Source organism: Chinchilla lanigera, unplaced genomic scaffold (genome assembly GCF_000276665.1).
Source record: "Chinchilla lanigera isolate Chin_1 unplaced genomic scaffold, ChiLan1.0 scaffold00055, whole genome shotgun sequence".
Lineage (NCBI taxonomy): Eukaryota > Metazoa > Chordata > Mammalia > Rodentia > Chinchillidae > Chinchilla > Chinchilla lanigera.
Genome location: NW_004955456.1, coordinates 3,631,581 through 3,652,367, shown reverse-complemented (window position 1 = coordinate 3,652,367; position 20,787 = coordinate 3,631,581). Strand labels below are relative to the sequence as shown.

The 20,787-nt window shown below is 50.5% G+C and overlaps 1 protein-coding gene across 12 annotated transcripts in view; it reads left to right on the top strand.

The window, feature by feature from the left end:
- Positions 1 to 20,787, top strand: part of Ikzf1 (IKAROS family zinc finger 1 (Ikaros)) — a 103,804-nt gene that overhangs the window by 69,424 nt on the left and 13,593 nt on the right. For 5 of the 12 annotated variants that reach the window (XM_013520616.1, XM_013520612.1, XM_005396609.2 and 2 more), the window contains 3 exons: positions 3,691 to 3,816; positions 7,036 to 7,170; positions 13,679 to 16,988. In XM_013520616.1, coding sequence (XP_013376070.1) covers positions 3,691 to 3,816; positions 7,036 to 7,170; positions 13,679 to 14,367 — 950 coding nt within the window. In that variant the 3' untranslated portion in view covers positions 14,368 to 16,988. Of the gene's footprint in view, positions 1 to 3,690; positions 3,817 to 7,035; positions 7,171 to 13,678; positions 16,989 to 20,787 lie in introns of those variants that run through there. The other 7 variants (XM_005396617.2, XM_013520613.1, XM_005396610.2 and 4 more) reach the window with 4 other exon arrangements.

Sequence of the window (20,787 nt, the reverse complement as noted above, 5' to 3'; positions counted from 1 at the left end):
CGACGCCTGGGCATAGATGGAGGAATTGGGGGCCACAGCCATCTCTCCCTCCCCACCTCCAGCCATGGAGGGAGCTGCCACCCACCCTTCCTTCCTGGGCAGGACTGGAGACACGTCCTTGGGCTGGGGAGTGCTGCAGGAGGGGACAGGAAGAACAGAGCCCCCAGGATGGGGGGACAGCCCTGTAACAGCAAGCACTTTCTAGTGTCCACAGGGCTCCATGTTGGCCATGAAGTGACCACCCAGAAGGGAAGGGGCGACTCCACAGGTGCCCGGGTAGGGTTCAGCTGTATCGCACTTTGCACTTGGTGCTGATGGGTGACTAGGAGAGCATGATTCCACCTCTGTCCTTGATTCGGGGTCACCTAGACCCAAACGAGGTTGGCAGCAGTATTACTTGGGTCAGTAGGAGTAACAGCTGGCCATCAATGGAGAATACGAAGACTTGTTCTTCAGCTGACCTCAGCCCAACATCATTAGCCCAGGGCCACTCTAGGTCCAGTTCTGCTCTCCCACATAGCACTCCTCACTCCTTAGGGTGACACTGCTCTCTTCCTCCTGGCAATATAAGGAGCCTGTAGTGCAGTATGTTTGTTACACTGGCACCATGCCGATTTATGTCATTTGAGGTGTGATGGATCCTGCTCCCAAAGTGGCTGCTTACTGAGTGTTTACAGGGTGTGATCCGCATATACCGTGAATGTTTAAGTTTTTTAAAAATTATTACAATAAACATCCATTATTAATCCCTCTCAGAGTGCACCTTTTACTTCCAACACACATATCCCATCACTCTTGCTACTCTCCGAAGCAGCTCTGGAGTCCTCTTTCCTGAGTGTCTTCACAAGGTGTGGTCAAAAATACAGTGAATACTGCCTCGGAGTGTCATCCAGGGGAAAGGCAAGAACCTAAAAGCTTGAGCTCACCCACCTTATTCACTGGATCTGACACTGTGTGACTCTAGCTCTTCCCCCGAGTCAAAAGGAAACATTTTGAATTGATTTAGGACATTGAGACAGCCACAACAGTGAAACTAAAGACAGTTAGGAAAGAAAACTGAGCTGCTTCAGAAAGTGGCAAGGATGGTGGGCTTGTGTGTCTGAGGCAAAGGAGAGGATTTTGAGGGGAATTTATTGCAATGTGTCTTTTACTATGATAAAATATTTAAATTTAAACACCGTATTTCTCGATCACACCTCATACAGGAGGTGGTGGACTAGGACAGGTTATTTGTTATGGATCCAGCAAGGAGTAAGTGGGAGGAAGCCATCCTGGACTCAGGGCTGCTGGTGATTCTGCTGTGGGAAAGTGCTGTCAGATATGTCTTCAGGGAGGAAAATAAACATACAGAGATTTAGGTTCTTCAGAGTAATTTCACTAGGATAAATTGAAGGTTTTGGCCTTTGTCTGGCAAACTCTAATACAGGCATATTCCATTTCGTTTTGGAATAGCCGTTCTTCCACTTCATTAAAACTAAGGACAACCACATAGCTTTCTCTGGAAACTGGTAGGAGCCTGAGGTTCCAGATGCAGCACATTCTACAGGCACACCTGTAGAATTTGTCACATGATGGTTTCAAGAGGAGCTTGGGAGCTGGAAGCAGTAATGCATGCCTGTAATCTCAGCATTCTGAGAGGCTGAGGCAGGAGAATCACAAGTTCAAGCCTGGGCAACATAGTGACTTGGCAAGACCGTGTCTCAAAAAAAAAAACAACTGGGAATGTAGCTTGGTGTTAAGGCCCTAAATTCAATCCCCAGTGCCACAAATAAAACAAGAAGCTTGAGGGATCGGAAGGCAGGGAAAGGGTTGCCTTTCTCCTTCACTGCTTCTGTGGAAGTTGTAGTCTCCATTAGAGACTTTTCCACTGCAAGTCCTTAACTCAGTTGCTTACAGTGAATACATTTACGCTGCAGAGTTACAATCCTATGCCGAGAAAAATGGCTATTCACATACCATAGCATACATACAGGAGGCAATTTTGATTATGGAATTCACCAAAATACTAGATTTTCCAAGACAGGGCATGGAGGGGTTATCTATACTTTTCATTTCTAAAACAGCAATCAATTCAACCTACAAGTTTAGGCATCCTGTATTTCAGCATTATTTCCTGGTATTTGGAATACACCACTTTCTATAGATACAGATTCTTTTGTCCTATTAGATATTCCAGAAGTCAAGTTTTGACTTTCATGTTTTAGTCTTTTAAATCATAGCTTCTGTTCTTCTAGGAAGGGGATTGAACTAATATAAGCTGTGATTAAATCAGTTACCAAATATTATTTGGATAGCATTGATTTTTATAAAGTACTTTAAAATATTATAAGTCAAAGAGCTGGAGAAAAAAATCCTGGACTAAGGGTGGAAATTCATGCAGTAAGTTCTCAATTTATGAACATTTGAGTTGCGAACTTTCACAGATATACTGTATAAGACTCACTTCGTGGGCTTACAAACAAATCCAATTTAGGAACAATTCTGCTGAAACAGAACTTGCTTATAAGTTGGGGATTTACTGTATCCCTTATATAAGTGATGGAAAAACTTTTATTCATTTCTTCTCTTTAAGTGGTATTTATTGCCGTCTTTAGCTTGATTTGGATTTCCTGCTAGTTTTTTTTTTTTTTTTTCCTAAAATACCAATTAGTAAAATCCAGGAAGGACTGAAAATTTGTTATGTACATGGAGAAGAATACAGCCCGATACACTAGCTATTACTCATATGTGATGATTTAATTTTAGCAGATTAAAAAGTAAACAAAATTAAACTTTAGTTCTGTGTGAGCACAGTAGCCACTGTGTTGGACCACATACTGGCTGCTATGTTGGACATGATGGCCACCATGCTGGACAGCAACTGGATGCAATATTGGACCGCATAGTAGCTGCCATGTTGGATAGATATATAGAACACTTCAGTCATCACTGGTGAATTCTGGTGGTCAAGGCTGTTGTAAAGGGTACATCATTCTAACATAATTTAGGGAGAAAACAGTGCTCTGTTTATGAAAAATACACTTCAGGTTTTCTTTATGAAAACATATTTTGGCTTTTCCGTGTAACTTTCCATTTTGTATTTTATATTGTATATTCTTATGTTAAACTTTATTATGCCATACAAATGTAAAACACATTAGTACTATATAAGAAAATGCAATTTAGAAGCACAGTGCATATTTCTCAAACCATCTTTGTCCATTGTGGCTTACTAGAGACTTCATATTATCCCATTTAGCCTTTTGAATCACATCACCCTGGTTGCAATAGACATAGCCCCAGTACTGAGCCAGACCTGGCCACAGTGTAGGCTCAGACAAGGGAGGCAAATGTGTAAATTATCCAGCCTTCTTCACTTTTCTGTTGGTTGTTTGGTGTCCACATTATAACACTTTAGTGGTTCATTTGTTCCAGTTAAAGGACAGAGTTCAGTGATGTCAAAAAGGAAGAATTTGCTAGTCAGTCAAGCAGGTGAAATAGGAGTCACATGAGTTCTTGGTACCATCAAGGAGTGCCCTGTGTGCTAACATTTTTAAATTCAGTAACTTAGGCCAAGTCTATAATGCTTTTAGCTTTCAAAAGTAGCATTTTAAAACAACTTTTTTAGGTAATAATTGTATTGCATGCATTCCCATTACACAGAAGGCTGACCTTTAATTGGAGTCTTGAACTCAATTGTGTTTCCTGCAGTTGGTAAACCTCACAAATGTGGATATTGTGGCCGAAGCTATAAACAGCGAAGCTCTTTAGAGGAACATAAAGAGCGTTGCCACAACTACTTGGAAAGCATGGGCCTTCCAGGCACGCTGTACCCAGGTAAGCACGGGGCTCCAGGCTGCGCCTGGACCCCTCTCCCTCCCAGCATCTCAGGAGCCCAGATATGGCCTTCTTCCCACCATGGCTGGGAGGGAGGGAGCTTTTTGGCCAACAACCTGGCTATTTCACTAGGAAGAAAACATTTTCCTTCTCTATTTTCTCAGTTCTCATCTGACCTCACATGGCTTATCTTAAAAATCTTCTCTAAGATGATAACTACCCTTAAAAGTTGCTAGTTTATTTTTCAAGTTTGTTACTTTAAACCTAAAGGAATGTCCTAGGGCTGTACCTCAGTGGTAGGGTACTTGCCTAGCATGCATTAGGCCTTGGGTTCAATCACCAGTACCATTCAAACAAGAAACAATTTTCTGTGCTTAGTAATCAAAATAAATTATGCGGTCTTGTTTTAAAATTATTTTTTCATAAGGTAAGTGTTGGGGTGCATGCCTATAATTCTAGGACTCTGGGAGGCTGAGACAGATTTGAACCAAGCCTGGGCAACTTAGTAACATCTTGTGTCAAAAGTTCAAAAGACAATAGGGGGGCTAGGGGTGTAGCTTAGTGTGAAAGCCCTGGGTTCAATCCCCAGTACCACCAAAAGAAAAAAGAAAACTTTCATAAAATTGATGAAATCAGAGTTTTCAGGCTGTGGTTTCAAAGCAGAGTGTTCACATGTGCCTTGGGTTTGAGGGTGAAGCTTGTTGGAGGACCCAGATAGTCAGGAGGGTTGAGGACATCAGAAAAGGAAAGAAAGGTAGCGTGTGTGTCGCGCTGCACTCTGTTGTGTGATGAGATAGCACGTAAGTCTGTCTTAGATAACAGAAGTGAAAGGGTCAGGACCGTGCTGAAGAAGGCTGGATTTTCATACAGGACAGCAGTGTTATGAAAGGTACCTTTCTAACTTCCTAAGAGATATGAGGTTCACAAATACATTGTTACACTTTATATCTAGATGTCCCCCTAAGCCTCACACATTCATAGGTAGGGCTTTTGAGAAGTGAACAGATCATGGGGATATGCTACTCACTGGTGGACTAGTCCGCTGATGAGCATATAGCTCAATATGATATTGGGAGGTGAAGCCCAGATAGAAGAAGCAGGCCATCAAGGGTGTGCCCTGGAAGGGTCTGTCTCCCTCCTCCTCCCTTGATCACTCTCTGCTTCTTGTTGCCATGCCATGGAGTATTCCTCCTCTGTCATGCCCCTCTGCCATGCTGACCTGCTTTGGAGCCAGCTGACTATGGACTGAAACCTCTACAAACTGTGAGCTAAATAAACCTCACCTCCTTTAAGTTGTGGACCTCAGGTGTTATGTCACAGAGATGAGAAAATAACTAAGATATAGATAAAATGAAGCTAGCCCCTTTCCAAACAAGATTCCTTCCACACAGCCACTGGGAAGTCATCATTTTGGATGGTGGGGTAGAAATGGAAGGAACGACTGGTAATTTAGTCAGCCTCACTCAACATTCTGACTTTAACAAGTAGTTCAGACATGAAAATTCCCATGAATACACTCAAATTATTAATGGCAAATGAGACCAAGAGAAAAAAAGGCCAGAAAAAAGTCTTAAAAATCTTTTCATATCAGCCTTGGCACTAAGAGGGGACACGTCCTACAGCAAGGGCTGCCCTCACAGTCACTGTGGACCTTGGCCAACAGCTTCCTGGACCTTCATCCTCTTACCTGTGAAGCGAGGAGAGTCCATGAGATTCTCTTTGGCCTACCTTCAGAGCCTCAGTTCTGGACTGGAAGGGTATTGAGAGTGAGTGGGAGAAGGAGAAGCTGGGTGTGAAAATAATAATAGCAATTCAGCAGTCATCAATTTGTGGCCAGTCCCCAGGCAGGAGACTGGAATGTGTGGGTGCCCTGGTCAGGCCACTGGCCCCTGCTGTCCAGAAAAAGAATATGTAAGTGAGTGTGCTAGCTTGATAGGTCCTGTGTATGGCCAGTGGAAATGGATTTATGTTCATCCTTCCTGTTAATCAGGATGTGGTGTATAGGTGTTGGCCTATATAATAAGGAACATATATTTTCCACCACTAAAAAAATAAAATATGCGAGCCATAGTATCTAATGCTAAACATAGGGGTTTTTTTAGGTTTCTGGGTTCATAGTGGCAATGAAGTCATAAAATACTTAGGAGTCCTCTTTTGAGAGTCCTCCTTTGAGACATCAGAGAGGGTATAGTAAAGAAAGATTCAAAAACATCTAGTCACAAGAAAGGACACACAGAAGATGGTTTTGTGAATCTCATTGGAATTTGGTAGCCACCTCGCATAAAGTGTATCTGGCAAGAGGGCTAGCAGCTTTTTAGAAAAGAGGGCTAATGTCCAGTGTTACATGAAATTGTAGTAGTTGCAATGTGTGGAGCTCTTGAAGACCACACAAATCAATAATAGAAATGGACAAGCCTACTAAAGGCTCTGTGATCAATCAGCACAAAATATCTGGGAGCAGAAAACATAAGACAGAAGCAGTGTTGGAAGAACTGATTCGATATGCAGAAAATAACATTTACTTGTTCAGCTGCTATGACATGAGGAGAAATCTCAGGGGAATGAATTATACTTAAATGGTAGCCATGAAAACTAATAGTCAATATAGATGGGACTTACCGGATACAAAGTTCTAACTTCCACTAGGGAAAGAGATGATACAGAAAATAGAGAGCATTTCGCCATCTATCTGCATTTATCTCCACAATGTGCATATGTCCTGCACTGTTCAAGTGATCACCAGACTTAGTGCTCAGGGATAAGGATCTCTGGCTTCTGGCCCCACAAGGCTACACACCTGCTCCTCTGTCTGCTGTGCGCATTGAGGATGTCAGACTCATAGGTCATTTCTTGGTGCGACAGCTCTCAGAGGGCTGCTGCTAAAACTGACAGTCAGTGGCCTTTGCCACACTTTGAAAAGTTTAAAGGGACACGGTTACTTAAAGGGGGTCCAGCTTCAGATGACAGGGGCGACACTTGTTTGGTCCTAAGTGATTGTGTATGGTAAATTGGTGTTGGAGGCGCCATTGTTAGGGCGGGTCACTGGCATTACTGCAGAACATCTCTGTCTACCTTGCTGGGCCGCTGGGAGGATTTGAAATGACCTCAGGGAAAGACCCAGCTCTTGTAGGCGTGTAACCAATGTCACTAACACACTGCCTAGGCTGGAGTTCTTTCAGCATCAGCATTTCTAAACTGGCTCTCTGTCTTTGGCTTTAGTCATTAAAGAAGAAACTAATCACAGTGAGATGGCAGAAGACCTGTGCAAGATAGGATCAGAGAGATCCCTCGTGCTGGACAGAATAGCAAGTAACGTCGCCAAACGTAAGAGCTCTATGCCTCAGAAATTTCTTGGTAAGAGTTAAACGTTTGCTGTCTCTTAAAAAACAACTTCTTCTGGAGTATTTTAGACTTAGGTGAGGGTAGAGGAGAGGAACCCCATCTGATTTTTTTTAAAAACCAAAATGTGATAAACTTAACATTTCTTAGATATCTTAGAATATTTTTCAGTAGGTTTCATAAGACTGACAAACCCAGCAGTTTTTGTTGCACGTGGTTTTGCAGCATCTGGAACCCTTTGATCTGTGGTTATTGTCCTCCCAACAATGGCTGGGTCTCTGTGGCCAGAACCGGGAACCAGGGGCCCCAGCGTGCACAGAAAAACACCCCAGCTGTGCACCACTCTGAGCTTCGCATTCCCTGGTAGGGGACTGTGGGCATTAATGGGGGTCACATAGCGACTGTCCCCCGGGAAGTGCCCAGGAAAGGGAAGACATAGTGTGGGTTGGTGTCACATGGGGTCACTGTGAACCTAAAATGACCCCAGGGGAGTGAAGTCATTTAAACATCCTCAGTGGGAAGGTCACCTGTTATCACAAAGTGGCGGGAGAGGATCGAGTCCAAGAAAGAGGAACAAAAAAAGCTTTCCAAAGCGGAGAGACTGAGAGAGCAGTAAGATTTCAGCATGTCGTCAGTGTTGGCGAAGTCAGAGAGGGTTCTAAACAGGCAGAAATAGAGAGAGATGGCGACGCCGGTGGAGGGGACAAAAATGGGGGCATGGGACGTGTAGGCACAGGTATGCTCCTGGCCGAGCTCCAGGACCCACTGGGTGCTTGGACAAAGGGAAGTTGTCGAAGGAGGCCCCGGGAGGAAAGGTCTTCCAGCGCCATGGTGAGAGGTGTCCCCGTGCAGAAAGTGCCGGAAAAGCATGGTCGCTTTTCTGATGGGAAGAAGAAATAGCAAGGGCCGCAGGTTGATGGGAAAAGGGGGAGGAGGCCAGCGCCTGGGCAGAGAAAGGAGCCTGGGTAAAAGCAGGGAGGGAGGCAGGGCCTAGGGGAAGGAAACCCTAGGGGAAAGAGTTGACTGTATGCTGTTGAGAAAGGGTGAAGTCTTGTTCTGGAACAAGATGGCGCGCTGGGCTGTGGGATGCTAATTTTGAAGGACCATCTAGGGTGGCGGCCCCAGGGAATCTGTGCTGGGTGAGAGGCTGAAGCTAGAAGTGGGGTTAGGGAGACTGGGACCCCAGGGGCCCTTGGGGGAGAGGGAGAGGCGGGAGGGGTGCGTTTCAGCCACCAGCCTCCCTCTGGCAGTGCCACGCGTGGCTCCGTTCTGATCTTCCGATTAAAGAAGTTTGTCGTAGATTGAGCTTGGGAGGAGCAGGAAAAGGAAGCGTTAAACACACCATCGCAACGCGTGGGGGCCCCGTGCAGCGGAGCTGTGCCGCCGTGAGAACGAGGGGCGTTTCCCTCGCTGCGCAGTGCGGGAGGAGGCCAGGCTGAGCGGAGGCTGTTGGGCTGAGAGGGGCGCCTGCAGCACTGAGTATAGGACCCTGGGCGCCCTGCCGGACGGCGGCGTCTGGTGGCAGGTCCCCGGTCATGGGTGCGGTGGAGCCGGTTTGCGGTGACCGGGAGACAGGCGAGCGCAAAGGCGCGCGTGCCCGGGTGTGAGTGGGCGCTGACCGCGGGAGGCAGGGGCCGGAGCCCCCTTGGAGCAACACCCTGGGGAGTGCCAGGCGCAGCGCAGCCCCCTGTGGCTTTGGGAGACTCCAAGCCAAGTGAGGAATCTGCGCCACCCTTCCGCAGGCGGCCCTGAGACCAGGATGGATGCTTGTGTGTTAAAGGGGGAGACGCAGAGGCTTGTAGAGCGAGGCGAAGAGGAGAGGTCTGCAGGGCAGAGGGCGAACACGGGGTGGCCTCGCGGGACAGCGGGATGGCAGCAGAGGCAGAGTGGGAAAGAAGGGGGCCGCGTCGGAGCAGAGTTTCTGCCCACTCTGCTGTCCCCACCCCGGTGTGTTGACGCTCGTTCCCTGTTGCTGCAGCACAGCGGGAGGCGGATTCACAAGGGCCCTGTTCCTCCAGCGGGCTGTGTGCATCCACTGGGTAGGCCTGGAGGAGGGCGGGAAGCCAGCAATTTTTAAAATGTTTATTTTTATTAGTGCCTGTTCGCGGTATGTAATGATGACGTGCATTATGGGGAGTGGATACGTGAACACAGCGCATCTTAATTCCTTTTACGCCCCCATCTGTACCCCCGAACTCTTGGTCCCCTTCTTGTTTGCAAAAGTTCGCTGCATCCTGTTACCTGTCATTCAGTTTTCTCATTTAATTTATCCTTAGGGTTTCTCATACAAAAGAAACTGTGTGATGTTTGAGCTGGCATGGCTGATTTATTTCACTTAGCATTATGATCTCAAACTCCATCCCTTTTCCTACAAATGACTCGAGTTTATCCTTGTTTATGGCAGAGTAGTATTCCATCGTGTTAAAATAACACCTTTTCTTTATCCATTCATCTGCTGGTGGATGTGTAGGCTGCTTCCAAGATTTAATTATTATGAATTTTGCTGGTATAAACATGGGTATGCAAAAATCAATATAATAGTATGACTTTAATTCTTTCTAGAAGATACCTACAAGGGAAATAACTAGGTCAAATGCAATTTCTAGTTTTAGTTTTTTTAAGGTGATCAAAAGTGACAATGTGTGTGTCAGTGTTTTCACCCCTAGAAAGCACCTTAAAAATGTAGGGCTGTATTATTTTCGTGTTGCATGTGGCCCTGAGTGGCTTATACTTTCGCTTTATTGATATCTGAGCTCTGATTAAAACGGTTGAACATCAGCATGAGTGTGAAGAAGTATTTCTTTTGTGGGCAGCACCCCTCACCATTACACCCTTTAAGGTTCTCACCCTCTGAGTGGGCAGAGACAGGGCAGCAGGAACAAACGGTCCAGGGAGAAAGAGCTGCATGAAATAGTGGTGCAGATTGTTGTTTCTACTCTGGCTGCTGACAGGGGCAAGAACACTTAAAATACAAAAAACACTAAAATAAAAGTTAATGCTGCCCATCATAAGCATATTGGTGAATTGCCTTCTTTCATAAGAAAAAGAGATCCTGGTGATTATTTAAGACATAGTTGCTAGAAAGAATGTTTTATGATACTGAAGTTGGGACCCAGGGCCTTCACACTGAGCTACCTTCCCAGCTCTACTTTTTCTTTTGTGAGACAGGGACTTGCTAAGTCGTTAAGTCACCCAGGCTGGGCTAGAACTTCTGATCCTCCTGCCTCAGCCTCCCAGAGTGCTGGGGTTATAGGCATGCACCACCACACCTAGCATATAAAGACCTTTGATGCAAAGATTCATGTCTTCAAAATCACCACAAGACCCAGCATTCATGTACTGCCAGTATTAAATCAGATGTGCATCGTTCTAAATGTCTGTCATATATGTGTGAGTGGGTAGGATGGTAGATACATGGATTGAGATAGAGACGTGAAATAAATACTTTCTAAAGATTCCAGCATATTAAAGATGTTTTAAGTTTAACAGGCAAAAGGAACCCAAACGATACATGGGTACTGGCGGATCATCAAATAAATACCATGTCCCAAAAGAAATATTACTTTAAAAGATTAATCTTAAAAATATTTATTACAAAGATGTAAGTTTGGGATCATCGTTCAACCCACCTATTTCAGTGTGAGCACCACCAATACCTACTGGTTTGTTTCTTTGAAAATAAGGCCATTGCCCCACTTTCCATTTACGATTACAGTATTGTGTTTCTGTTATCCAGCTTCAAAAGACACACAGTTTATTCTGTAACCGCCATCCTCACAGTCATGTAGCTCCCTGTCAGCAATCCTTTACTTACATAGATTCAAGAATCAGACCCAGTCCTCTTAGTACTGACTCTCTTTACTTTTGATCCGTCTCTTGAGTGGACTTTACATGGACGTTCTCCAGATGTCCACCCCCAGCTGGCCTCAGGATGTCTCTCTGACACCTTGGTGCTGAGGGGTGTCCTAGTGGAGTGGGAGACCACGGTCACTCTTGCCGTGTTCCCTGAGACACTAGCTGTTGCCGTGTCTCTTGAGGGCAGCATGGAGTGTTGACTGTTACTGTGGAGATGTCTAAATTTGATCTGATATTTTTTTCTGTAAGATGATTCCATTTTCTCCCTGAATGCCTGAAGTTTGTGTCGCCCCCACCCCGCTTGCTTGCTTGCTTTCTGTACTGGGGATGGAATTCAGGGCCTTCACACTGCATCCGTCGCTGGCCCTTTTTAGTCTTTGTTTTGAGATCAGATTGTGCTAAGCTCCCCAGGCTGAGCTTGAACTTGCAAACCTCCTGCCTCAGCCTGCCAGAGTGCTGGGATTACAGGTGTGCACCAGGAAGACTTCTTTCTTGATAGTTAAAATCACATGCCCTAACGAGGAGGTGTCTTTAGTGTTTTGCATTCTGAATAAAATTTTCTCCGCCATTTGATTCTGGTAACTCTCCTTCTGTTTCTTCTTTATTTCTGGGGAACAGTCTTTCCTGTTTTGTTGCATCTGTGGAGCTGTCTGTCTGGGGTTACCAGTTGCTCATGCCCTGAATAATTTATTATCCACACCCGTTAACATTTCTTTACACTTATTTTTATTTCTTTGCCTTTTTAAATTTATTCACTATTATCATCTTACGTTTCCCTCTATGTCTGTAATTGTTTTCGGTGGTTTTCCTCTGTTTCGTGCTGTTTGTCATTCATGTATTCTGTAACAATATTGTCTGGGGCTTCCTTTTACCCTGTGAGAGCTGAAATCTCTTTTCCTTTCACTCTGCTGCTTTGACTGCTATCCTTGATTTTTTAAAAAGCTGACTCCAGATCACGAAACCACTATGAGGCATTTCCTGTCATCCCTAAATCAGGTTCATCTTTCCCTAGGATGCACTTCCTGGTTTGTTTTACTTCCTCTCTTCCCTCATGTCCCTGGAAAATATTTGCATGGTAACCATGACATGTCTCTCACTCCTGCCTCTGCTTCGCGGTCTGACAGAGCTTGGCCGGCATCTCAGCTTCTTCACGCTGTGTCGGAGGCTTTCTTCTCCCGTGAGAGCAGCCAGCGGACTGTTCTAGATCCTGAGAGGGCGCGAGGAGGGCTGGGGTCAGGTGCAGCTGAGCAGCCTCTGTTAGACTCCCTTTTCTCGCTCCTGCTTGTCGTGAGATTTGGCTAAACCCCATAAACCAGCAGCACGGTGGTGCTTCCTGTTCCCACAGGGGCGCTCTGGGCTCTGAGCCTGAAGCGGGGAGCTGTCTGCTCCCTTCTCTGTCACCTGGTTCCTGCAGACAGAGGCACACACTGCTCCGTGAGCAGAAGAGAGAGAGAACAGTCCTCTCTGGATATGAGGACATTAGGCAAACGCAGAGGGTGCTGTGGATCCATACCTAAGGGTTTAGGAAGTGAGATTAGCATATGGTACTGGGGAAGCTGAGACAGGGGGATCTAGAGTTCTGGGCCAGCCTGAGCTACATATGAGACTGTCTCACAGAGCGAGACAGACAGAGACAGAGACAGAAATTAGTAGCCAGATTTTGTCCTGTGTCTCACGCTAGAGTTCTGGTTCTTTCTGTGGTCTTGGGTAGGTAGATTTCACTAGGATATGTGATCGCTGCCACGCGTTTGGTAGATTTCTGGCTTTCGTCTTGCCGTTGAGCACCAGGGAAGAGCTCCGGGGGTAGACTGAATATACCCTGGTAATCAGGAGTGTACATGCGCTTTCCCTGTAGCCATTTGTTCATAGGAAGTGTTTAAAACAACAGCAGTCGGTGGGGGCTCGGAAGTCACAGAACCGTGACTCTGGGGAAACAGGATGTCTCGCTGGGAAAGCACCCGCCCGGCGTGCCGCTGCACCTTTGCGGTTAGAGGTGGCTGCCCTGCCCCCGTCGCTGCTCTCCCAGGCCTTGAACAGAGGGTTAAACGTGGTTCAAAGCAGAGTGACTTCATCCCGCCTGGGATGACACACAGAGCAGTTATTACAGTTTATTTAGATCACTGTCTTAAAGATACCTCATTTAAAATGTTAACTTTAAATTAAGTATGATAATGCTGGGTTATTTGTCTGGGTTATTGGCTGGTTTTTGTCTGTTTATTTACAGTGCTAGAGATTGAACCCACACTGAGCTGCATCTCCAGCCCTATCTATCTGTCCATCTATCTGTCTATTCATTGATTTATTTTGAGACTCACTGAGTTGCTAAGTTGCCCAGGTGAGGCTCAAACTTGCTATTGTCCTGCCTCAGCCTCCCTGAGTGCTGGGGTTACAGGTGTGCACCCCAGGCCAGGGCTGCGGTGTGTGATACGATACGAGTATTGTGCAGGCTGTTGAACCATGTGCTGCCCACACTGGCACAGGTGATCGGTGGTCCTCCCGTCCATGGACCTAGCGGCTGTCCTCGGCACCCACTGCAGAGGTGGCGTGAGACGATCCCCAGACACAAATGCAGCTGTCCAGCCTCTCCTAGCTGCAGGGCACAGGGAACCCGGGTGTGCGGCGTCCCTGCCCGATGTAGACCCTGCTCACAGTCCCTCACTTCCCACAGGGGACAAGTGCCTGTCCGACCTGCCCTATGACAGCAGCGGCAGCTATGAGAAGGAGAACGAGATGATGACATCACACGTGATGGACCAGGCCATCAACAACGCCATCAACTACCTGGGGGCTGAGTCCCTGCGGCCCCTGGTGCAGACACCCCCCGGGGGCTCCGAGGTGGTGCCCGTCATCAGCCCGCTGTACCCGCTGCACAAGCCCGGGCCCGAGGGTCCCCCGCGGCCGCCACCCTCGGCGCAGGACAGCGCGGTGGAGAACTTGCTGCTGCTGTCCAAGGCCAAGTGCGCCTCCTCGGAGCGCGACGCGTCCCCGAGCAACAGCTGCCAAGACTCCACGGACACGGAGAGCAACACGGAGGAGCAGCGGGGCGGCCTCATCTACCTGAGCAGCCACCTGGGCCCCCACGCCCGCAACGGGCTGATGCTCAAGGAGGAGCAGCGCGCCTACGAGGGCGCGCACGACGCCTTCCGTGTGCTCAGCACGAGCGGCGAGCAGGTCAAGGCCTACAGGTGCGAACACTGCCGCGTGCTCTTCCTCGACCACGTCATGTACACCATCCACATGGGCTGCCACGGCTTCCGCGACCCCTTCGAGTGCAACATGTGCGGCTACCACAGCCAGGACAGGTACGAGTTCTCCTCGCACATCACGCGCGGCGAGCACCGCTTCCCCATGAGCTAAAGCACCCGCCTGCCGCCTGCGCGCCCTCTCGCCCGCCTCCTGCCGCCCCCACCCACCAGGCGTGTGTCTGTACATGGCTTCCATCCCCTTTTGAACTTGGTTGGTTGAGGTTAGTTGACTTGCTTGGAGATGCAGGATTTCCTTGTCTGTAGACGCAGCGTCGCATTGGATGCACCCAGGACTTCCCTCTCGCTGGAAGTTTCCATAGACTCCTAGCTGAAATCCCCTCACCCGTGATCCCTAGCTTCCCCTTCTCCAAAGTGAGCCTGGATTTTCCCAGAGAATTCAGTAATACAAGGCAGAGCCTGGGGAGGAGTGAGCTGGTCCCAGAGCAGCGGGCACGGCCCCCGAGGTGCGGTGTCTCCCCCCCCGAGGTGCGGTGTCTCTGGCAGCCCAGCAGAAGAGCCACACGCCAGTCTGAAGCTGCAGAGGGAGCGCCGGCGGCCTGCACCCCGCACCACAGCCCGGGCCACCTGCATCTGGGCCCGAAAGCTGCCCTTTGGAAGAGATCCTACTAAGCCATCCCTGCACAGGAAGATAAACTGTTTGGGACAAGTGTTGTTGGGCCACGGGGGAAGGGAGGGGGACCGAGCCTCGTAGACCCCGTCTCCCAGTCTCCAGGCACCTCAGGGTTTCCTGGGTGGCATGGAACCTCCTGAGGCTGCGGTGAGGGGACAGGCCCGGTGGTCCTGGAGACAAATGCAGGAGCCCTGTTTCTGCTTCCTCATTCTCTGTCCCATGAAGCCCCGAAGTCTGTCACTACATTCTGACCATCAGCCAGCCTTTGCTCTCTCTGGACCTCTCAATTTCAGTCAACTCCCTGTGAAACCAAAGCTTCCCTCCAGGTCCACACTCCATTTTCTGTGTCTCTGCTCTCCTCCACCTGGTTCTGCCCAAGACCAGAGCCCATGGTCCTGCGGCAGGCCAGCCCCGCCCCTCCCTCGGGACCTTGGCAGGGCCCGGGTCCAAGCGCTGCCCCCGCTCCCGTCCCACTCTCCTGCCTGCTGCTGTAGTTCGGGAACGTGTAGGGGTGACATCAGGTGAGCACACACTGTAGGATCAAAGGGAGGCAGCGACCCAGCACTGCAGCTGCTAATACACAGAACTCCCCCATTTGAAGCTAGATGGTGAAGGAGTCAGAAACTCCCGGCCAGACGGAGCAGTGTGCGTGCCACAGAGAAATGGGAAGTGCAGGCGCTGGGGCCCTTATCCCCGTGGGGCGACCGCTTGACTCGTCCAGGCCCCAGAGAGGGACGCCCACCTGGTCGCACAAGGCTGCTGGGCCGGAGGGCAGCACCCAGCTACAACAGGGGAAAGTTGCCATGTCTCCCGCCTCAAGAGTAATCCTGTCATTGAGGTCATTACTTCCCACCACCTTGGTGAAAGAGAGCCTCTGGTTCTAAATGCTTACAGTTCTGGCCTTCACCCGAACTGTCCAAAGTGAACACAGGTTGCAGAGGGGAAGCTGTGAAAGCACCTCCACGTTAGTGTCAACCAGGGTTCTCTGTGTCAGGCGTGAGGGCAGGTGGCCCCTTCCTGGGGGTCCCTCCTGGGTATGGTAGGGCACGTAGGAGCACCCTTGGTCACTACCCAAAATGTCTCCCCAGGGGGCAAACTCTCCGTGAGCTCAGGGAATTAATTCTAAGCCCGCTGGAGGTCTGGGAAGCTCCCCAAAGACAGAAAGCACTCGAAGACCTTTCCCGTCAGCAGGCTCCAGCCCAACCTGCGCTCCGGGGTTAGGGTCGTAAGGCCTGCGCTCGAGGTTCTCCCTTCACTGTTCGCAGATACACATCACGGCGCTTGAGCTGTGCTGAAGGGGGCAGAGGCCACGAGGGTGCCGTTCTCCAGTCCTGGCTTTCTCGGCTTCCAGGACGGTGTGGCATTCTGAACCTGGAAATAAAGTTGTAGCTGTAATGATGTGTCTCTGCCGCACAGTATTTGAGTGAAGGAAGAGATGGAGGAACGGAGGCGGAGGATCGCTGGGCTCTGCTCAGTCACAGAACAGCGGCAGCACTCCCGGATCGCAGATCTCCGAGCGCGCGGACTCCGCCTCCCCTGGCCCCTGGGCACTTGGCTAACGGATCGTTTTTCCAGGGGTATTCAACAAAGCTTCACCCGGAGCTGTAAATAGTGTCAGCAGGAGCTCTCATTAGAATGCTGTGTCCCTTCCTCTAACTTCTCTTTCTCTCCCTCTCTTTCTCTCTCCCTTTCATGTCCTGGTATTGGACCAAGGCCTTTGCAATGAATTACATCCTCACTGTTCTTTTTAACTTTTTTTTTTTTTTTTTTACTTCTGAGACAGGGTCTCACTGAGTTGCCTAGGCTGGGCTCAAACTTGTCATCCTCCTGCCTCAGCCTCCCAGACTGCTGAGATTACAAGCGTGCACCACCATGCCCAGCTCACTGCCTTTTATAGCCAATATAAATGTCTATTTGCACACCTTTTGTTGTGGTTTTATATTGTAACAGCATTTTGGAGGGGGGGAACTACTGTATTTAAAGTAAGGTTTCATATTATGTCAACAGTAATTAAATTATGTTTGAAAAGTGCCCATATTCTGTACCAAAAGTCACCGGTTTTTCTTCTAGCTGGTAAAAGTAGAATTTTGCATGACCTCTCACTTTTCGTTTTGTGGTTTCTTTTGTCGTGTGGCGGGGTGTGTGTCTGGACTGCCGCTGTGTGCTGATGTGTGCCTCCCGTTCATGCCCCCACGGTGCTGAAAGGAAACAGCAGAGGCAGGAGTGTTGCCAGGAGCAGGCTGGCCTTCCTGTGTGCTGCCTGTCCCCCCATCCCGCAAGGGCCTGGACCTGTGCTCCCTGCCCTGGGCCCCTTCTGTGTCCTTGTCCTGATGAAGGGGTCACAGAACATCATCACATTCTCATTGCTTTCTCACCAGAAGGTTTGTCCCAACCCAGCTGCCCCATGCACGGCGGTACCTCCATTCGTGAACTTCATTTTTTCTGTGACTTTGGGAAAGATGCCAAAGTCATCTCTGGTAGGTGTGGGAAAGATGGCCGTAGCTCCGTTTGTCACTTGATGTTGAGTTAGCAAGCAAGCGCACAGCTCGGCCAAAGCCTTCTGGTTGCAAGCCGAATTGTTCACAGACAAAGGCATCCCTGAACTGCGGCACCACTGCATCCGCATGGCCCACCTCCGGGGAGCGCCGGCCCCATGATAAGATCTCAGCCTCTCCGTGAAGAGAGGGGGCTATCCGGTTTAGAGATGCGGTGCACTTCATGGAGAAGTTTTTTTTCTGTTTTCGTGCTTTTTTCTTCGCTTTTATTTTGGGGACTGCACTGTGACGCCTGTACAGCCCTCCCCTTGCCAAAGCAAAAGCGACAGAAAGCAGACTCCAGGAGCTGTGCCAGGATGCAAGTGTACTCCTCTGCTCTTCACTTCTGTTCCGGCCGTGACGCAGGGCCACCTGTGTGAAAGCCCAGCATCCCTCATTCCACGTCTACCTCAGTGTTTTCACTTTGGAAAAAATGAACCAAATTAGAGACTTCTTTCAAACCGCAGGCATCTGCGAAGAAGCACGTACACCTTCGGTGCACGAGCATGCAGCGTGAGCAGACACAACCCGGAGTCGGTGTGCGCTGTCACCCAGGACATTCTGTGCACGCTTCTGTGATGTGGCAGGTGGTGACGGCGGAGGCCCCGTCTGTTTGCAGCGCACACCCGTCCTTCCTTTCCCTCCTGGCCCGGGGCTGCCGTGAGCTCAGGCGGCCCTCTCCCCGGTCAGCCTCATGGCGCTTTCTCCGTCCGGCTGTGAACAGGGATGCACCACCGGGGGACAGAGGATCCTTCGGTACACGCTTTGCAGTGATTCTTCGGTAGTGACAGAAAACAGGAAGTGCAGTGAGCTCTCCGCCTGCCCTCTCCCGCGATGTCCACGCCGGTGTCAGAGGACGCTGCAGACGCCTGCCGGGTCCTGCCAGGCATGTAGCGGAAGAGTCGGGCCTGAGGCGGCTCCAGTACGGGTTGGGGTACATAGGACAGGTGATCAGAACGCATGGCGAGTGGTTAAGTTTTTAGAATCATTAAAGAAACACAGCCACTGATTCCCCTCAGTCCCCGCCCTCACTCTGAACACCCTCACCGGCTGCTCTCGCCACCTGCGAAGGCAGCTCTGGAGTCCTCCTTCCTGAGTGTCTTTATGTGTGATCAGAAATACGGTGAGTAAAGCTGCCGAGCACCGTCCGACGAAAGGCGGCTCTACAAACACGACACTGGGTCCTCATCCAGCGTGTTCGCGGGGTCTGGCCCCGTGTAACTTCTGGCTCTTCCTCAAAGTCACAGCGATGGTGAAAGGTCAGTGTTTTGGATCCATTCAGGACACGGAAGCAGCCAGGACAGCAGCACTGAAGACCCTCAGGAAGGAGGACTCCGGAGCTGCTGCGGAAGAAGAAGGGCAGCGGGCCGCGTGTGCGGAGTGAGGCAGGGGTTGAGGGGATTCACGGCAAGGTGTCTCTCACCGTAACAGGCGCTGTCACTGTGAACATCTTTGTTCTGTCACGTCTGGTGTGTCCTTGGCTACTTCTGTAGAGTGGGTCTGCTCAGCACCCTGACCACCTGGCAACCGCGAAGGGCTGGGGACAGGAAGGCACAGTGTTGACATGGGGGAACCCGAGGGCAGGGCCGCACATGGCAGTATCCCTGCAGTGTACCCAGCACAGCATGAGTGGCGCAGGCCACTGCAGCGGGGCTCAGGACGGAGTCACCTGCAAAGCTGCGCTCCGGGCTGGGCCGGGCGAGGTGTGACTCCTGTCCTCCTTCCTCCGTTGTAGACCTGCACCGTTGAGGGCTGAGAACCCTTTGTGCCCTTTGGAAAAACAGCCACACCTTGCCTGAGCCCAGACCTAGAGAACAAGGTGAGGCGAGCCAGTGCGCATGGCGTGGCAGGAGGTCCGGAGGGGCTGAGGCTGAAATGAGTGGTGTGCTGAGTTTCACATCAGGCCCGGGCAGCAGTACCCCGGGGGACCTGCAGACACTGGCACACTACTTGCCATCCCAGCGCTCTGGGAGGCTGAGGCAGGAGGATCAGGATCACATGTTCAGTCCGAGCCTGGGCAGCTCGGTGACTTAGCAAGACCCTGTCTCGGAGGAGGGCTGGGGCTGTAGCCCAGTGCGGAGGTGCTGGGTCCAATCCCCAGTGCTGAAATACTGCCGCTGGCTGTGGCTGTGGCTGGCTCAGTTCTCCTAGGAGCCAATAAACGCACACCAGATGCATCCTGAGAAGGGACACTGCAGGCTGGAGGCGGAGAGCAGCGTCACAGGGCAGCGCAGGAGGGCGAGGCTCCCTACTCCCGAAGCCCACAGACCTCCCTGAGTTTTGTTACAGGGCTAAGGCGTCCTCGGAACCGTCCCCCGCAGCACCTGTGCTGTGCGCGGCCCTGCTCCCGCTCTCCAGAGAGCGCAGGGGACACGTGTTTGCACGAGTGTGAGGCAGGGAGTGGGAGCAGAGGACAGGTCAGGGCTGGGAGGCCGGGGTCCCCAGTCCCACCTCCAGTGACCGCAGCGCATTTCCATCACAACGCCCAGCCGCTGTGAGTCCTGCTGACACCTGGCACCCTCGTGGAGTGCAGTCAGGTTCTCGAGAAGCCCTGGGCCATGGCCTCTGCCTCTCACATGCCGCTTGGCTTTGAGCGACGGGCGCAGACTCAGAGGAAGCTCAGGCAGCCAAAGCAGGGACTCCACCTTCCCCCAGCGTTCTGGAAACATCATGCCCTCACTGTGCGCTGGAGCCTGGCCCATGCGGTCAGCACCACCGTCCCTGCTTCCCGTGTGTCTCTGTCACCAGCCCTGGGGGACAGAGAGGGATTTCCCTTTGGCCCCAAATCGTCCTCACTGAGCAGCCCCTGCTAACATGGGTGGCCACCGGCGGCCACAACCCCAGCCTTGTTTGCATGCGGCCACTCACACTGTGACACCCAACATGCAGCCTGATGTCTTGGACACCAGGTTCCTCGTCCCTGAACGTGGGAGCTCAGGATGTGGGTCCAATCTCAGTACCTGCGGAGCGCTGAGAATGGGGCTGACATGTTCAGACTTTCCTGCCTGGCCTGCGGTGGTGCAGCACTTTCCTCATCTGCTTGTCTCATCTCCATGACAACCAGGTGACCAGACAGCATCGCATCCCCATCTTAGAGACCAAGTGGTACATGTGCCCTGCAGTACATCGCCCGGGCAGCCCGAGGCCCTGTCCCATGGTACAGACAGAAGCCACCAAAGGCAGCCCGGCTGGGAGCCCAGGGCCCCACGGCCAGGAGCAGCCCCAGGCCCTGCTCTCTGCCAGCTCCCACATCACCTCTGCCGTGCGGGATTGGATCCATGAGCCACACGGCATCACAGCTGCACACACGCCCATCCACACCCATCCTCAGGGACAGCCGCCTCCCTGGGACTCTCGCAGGGACGAG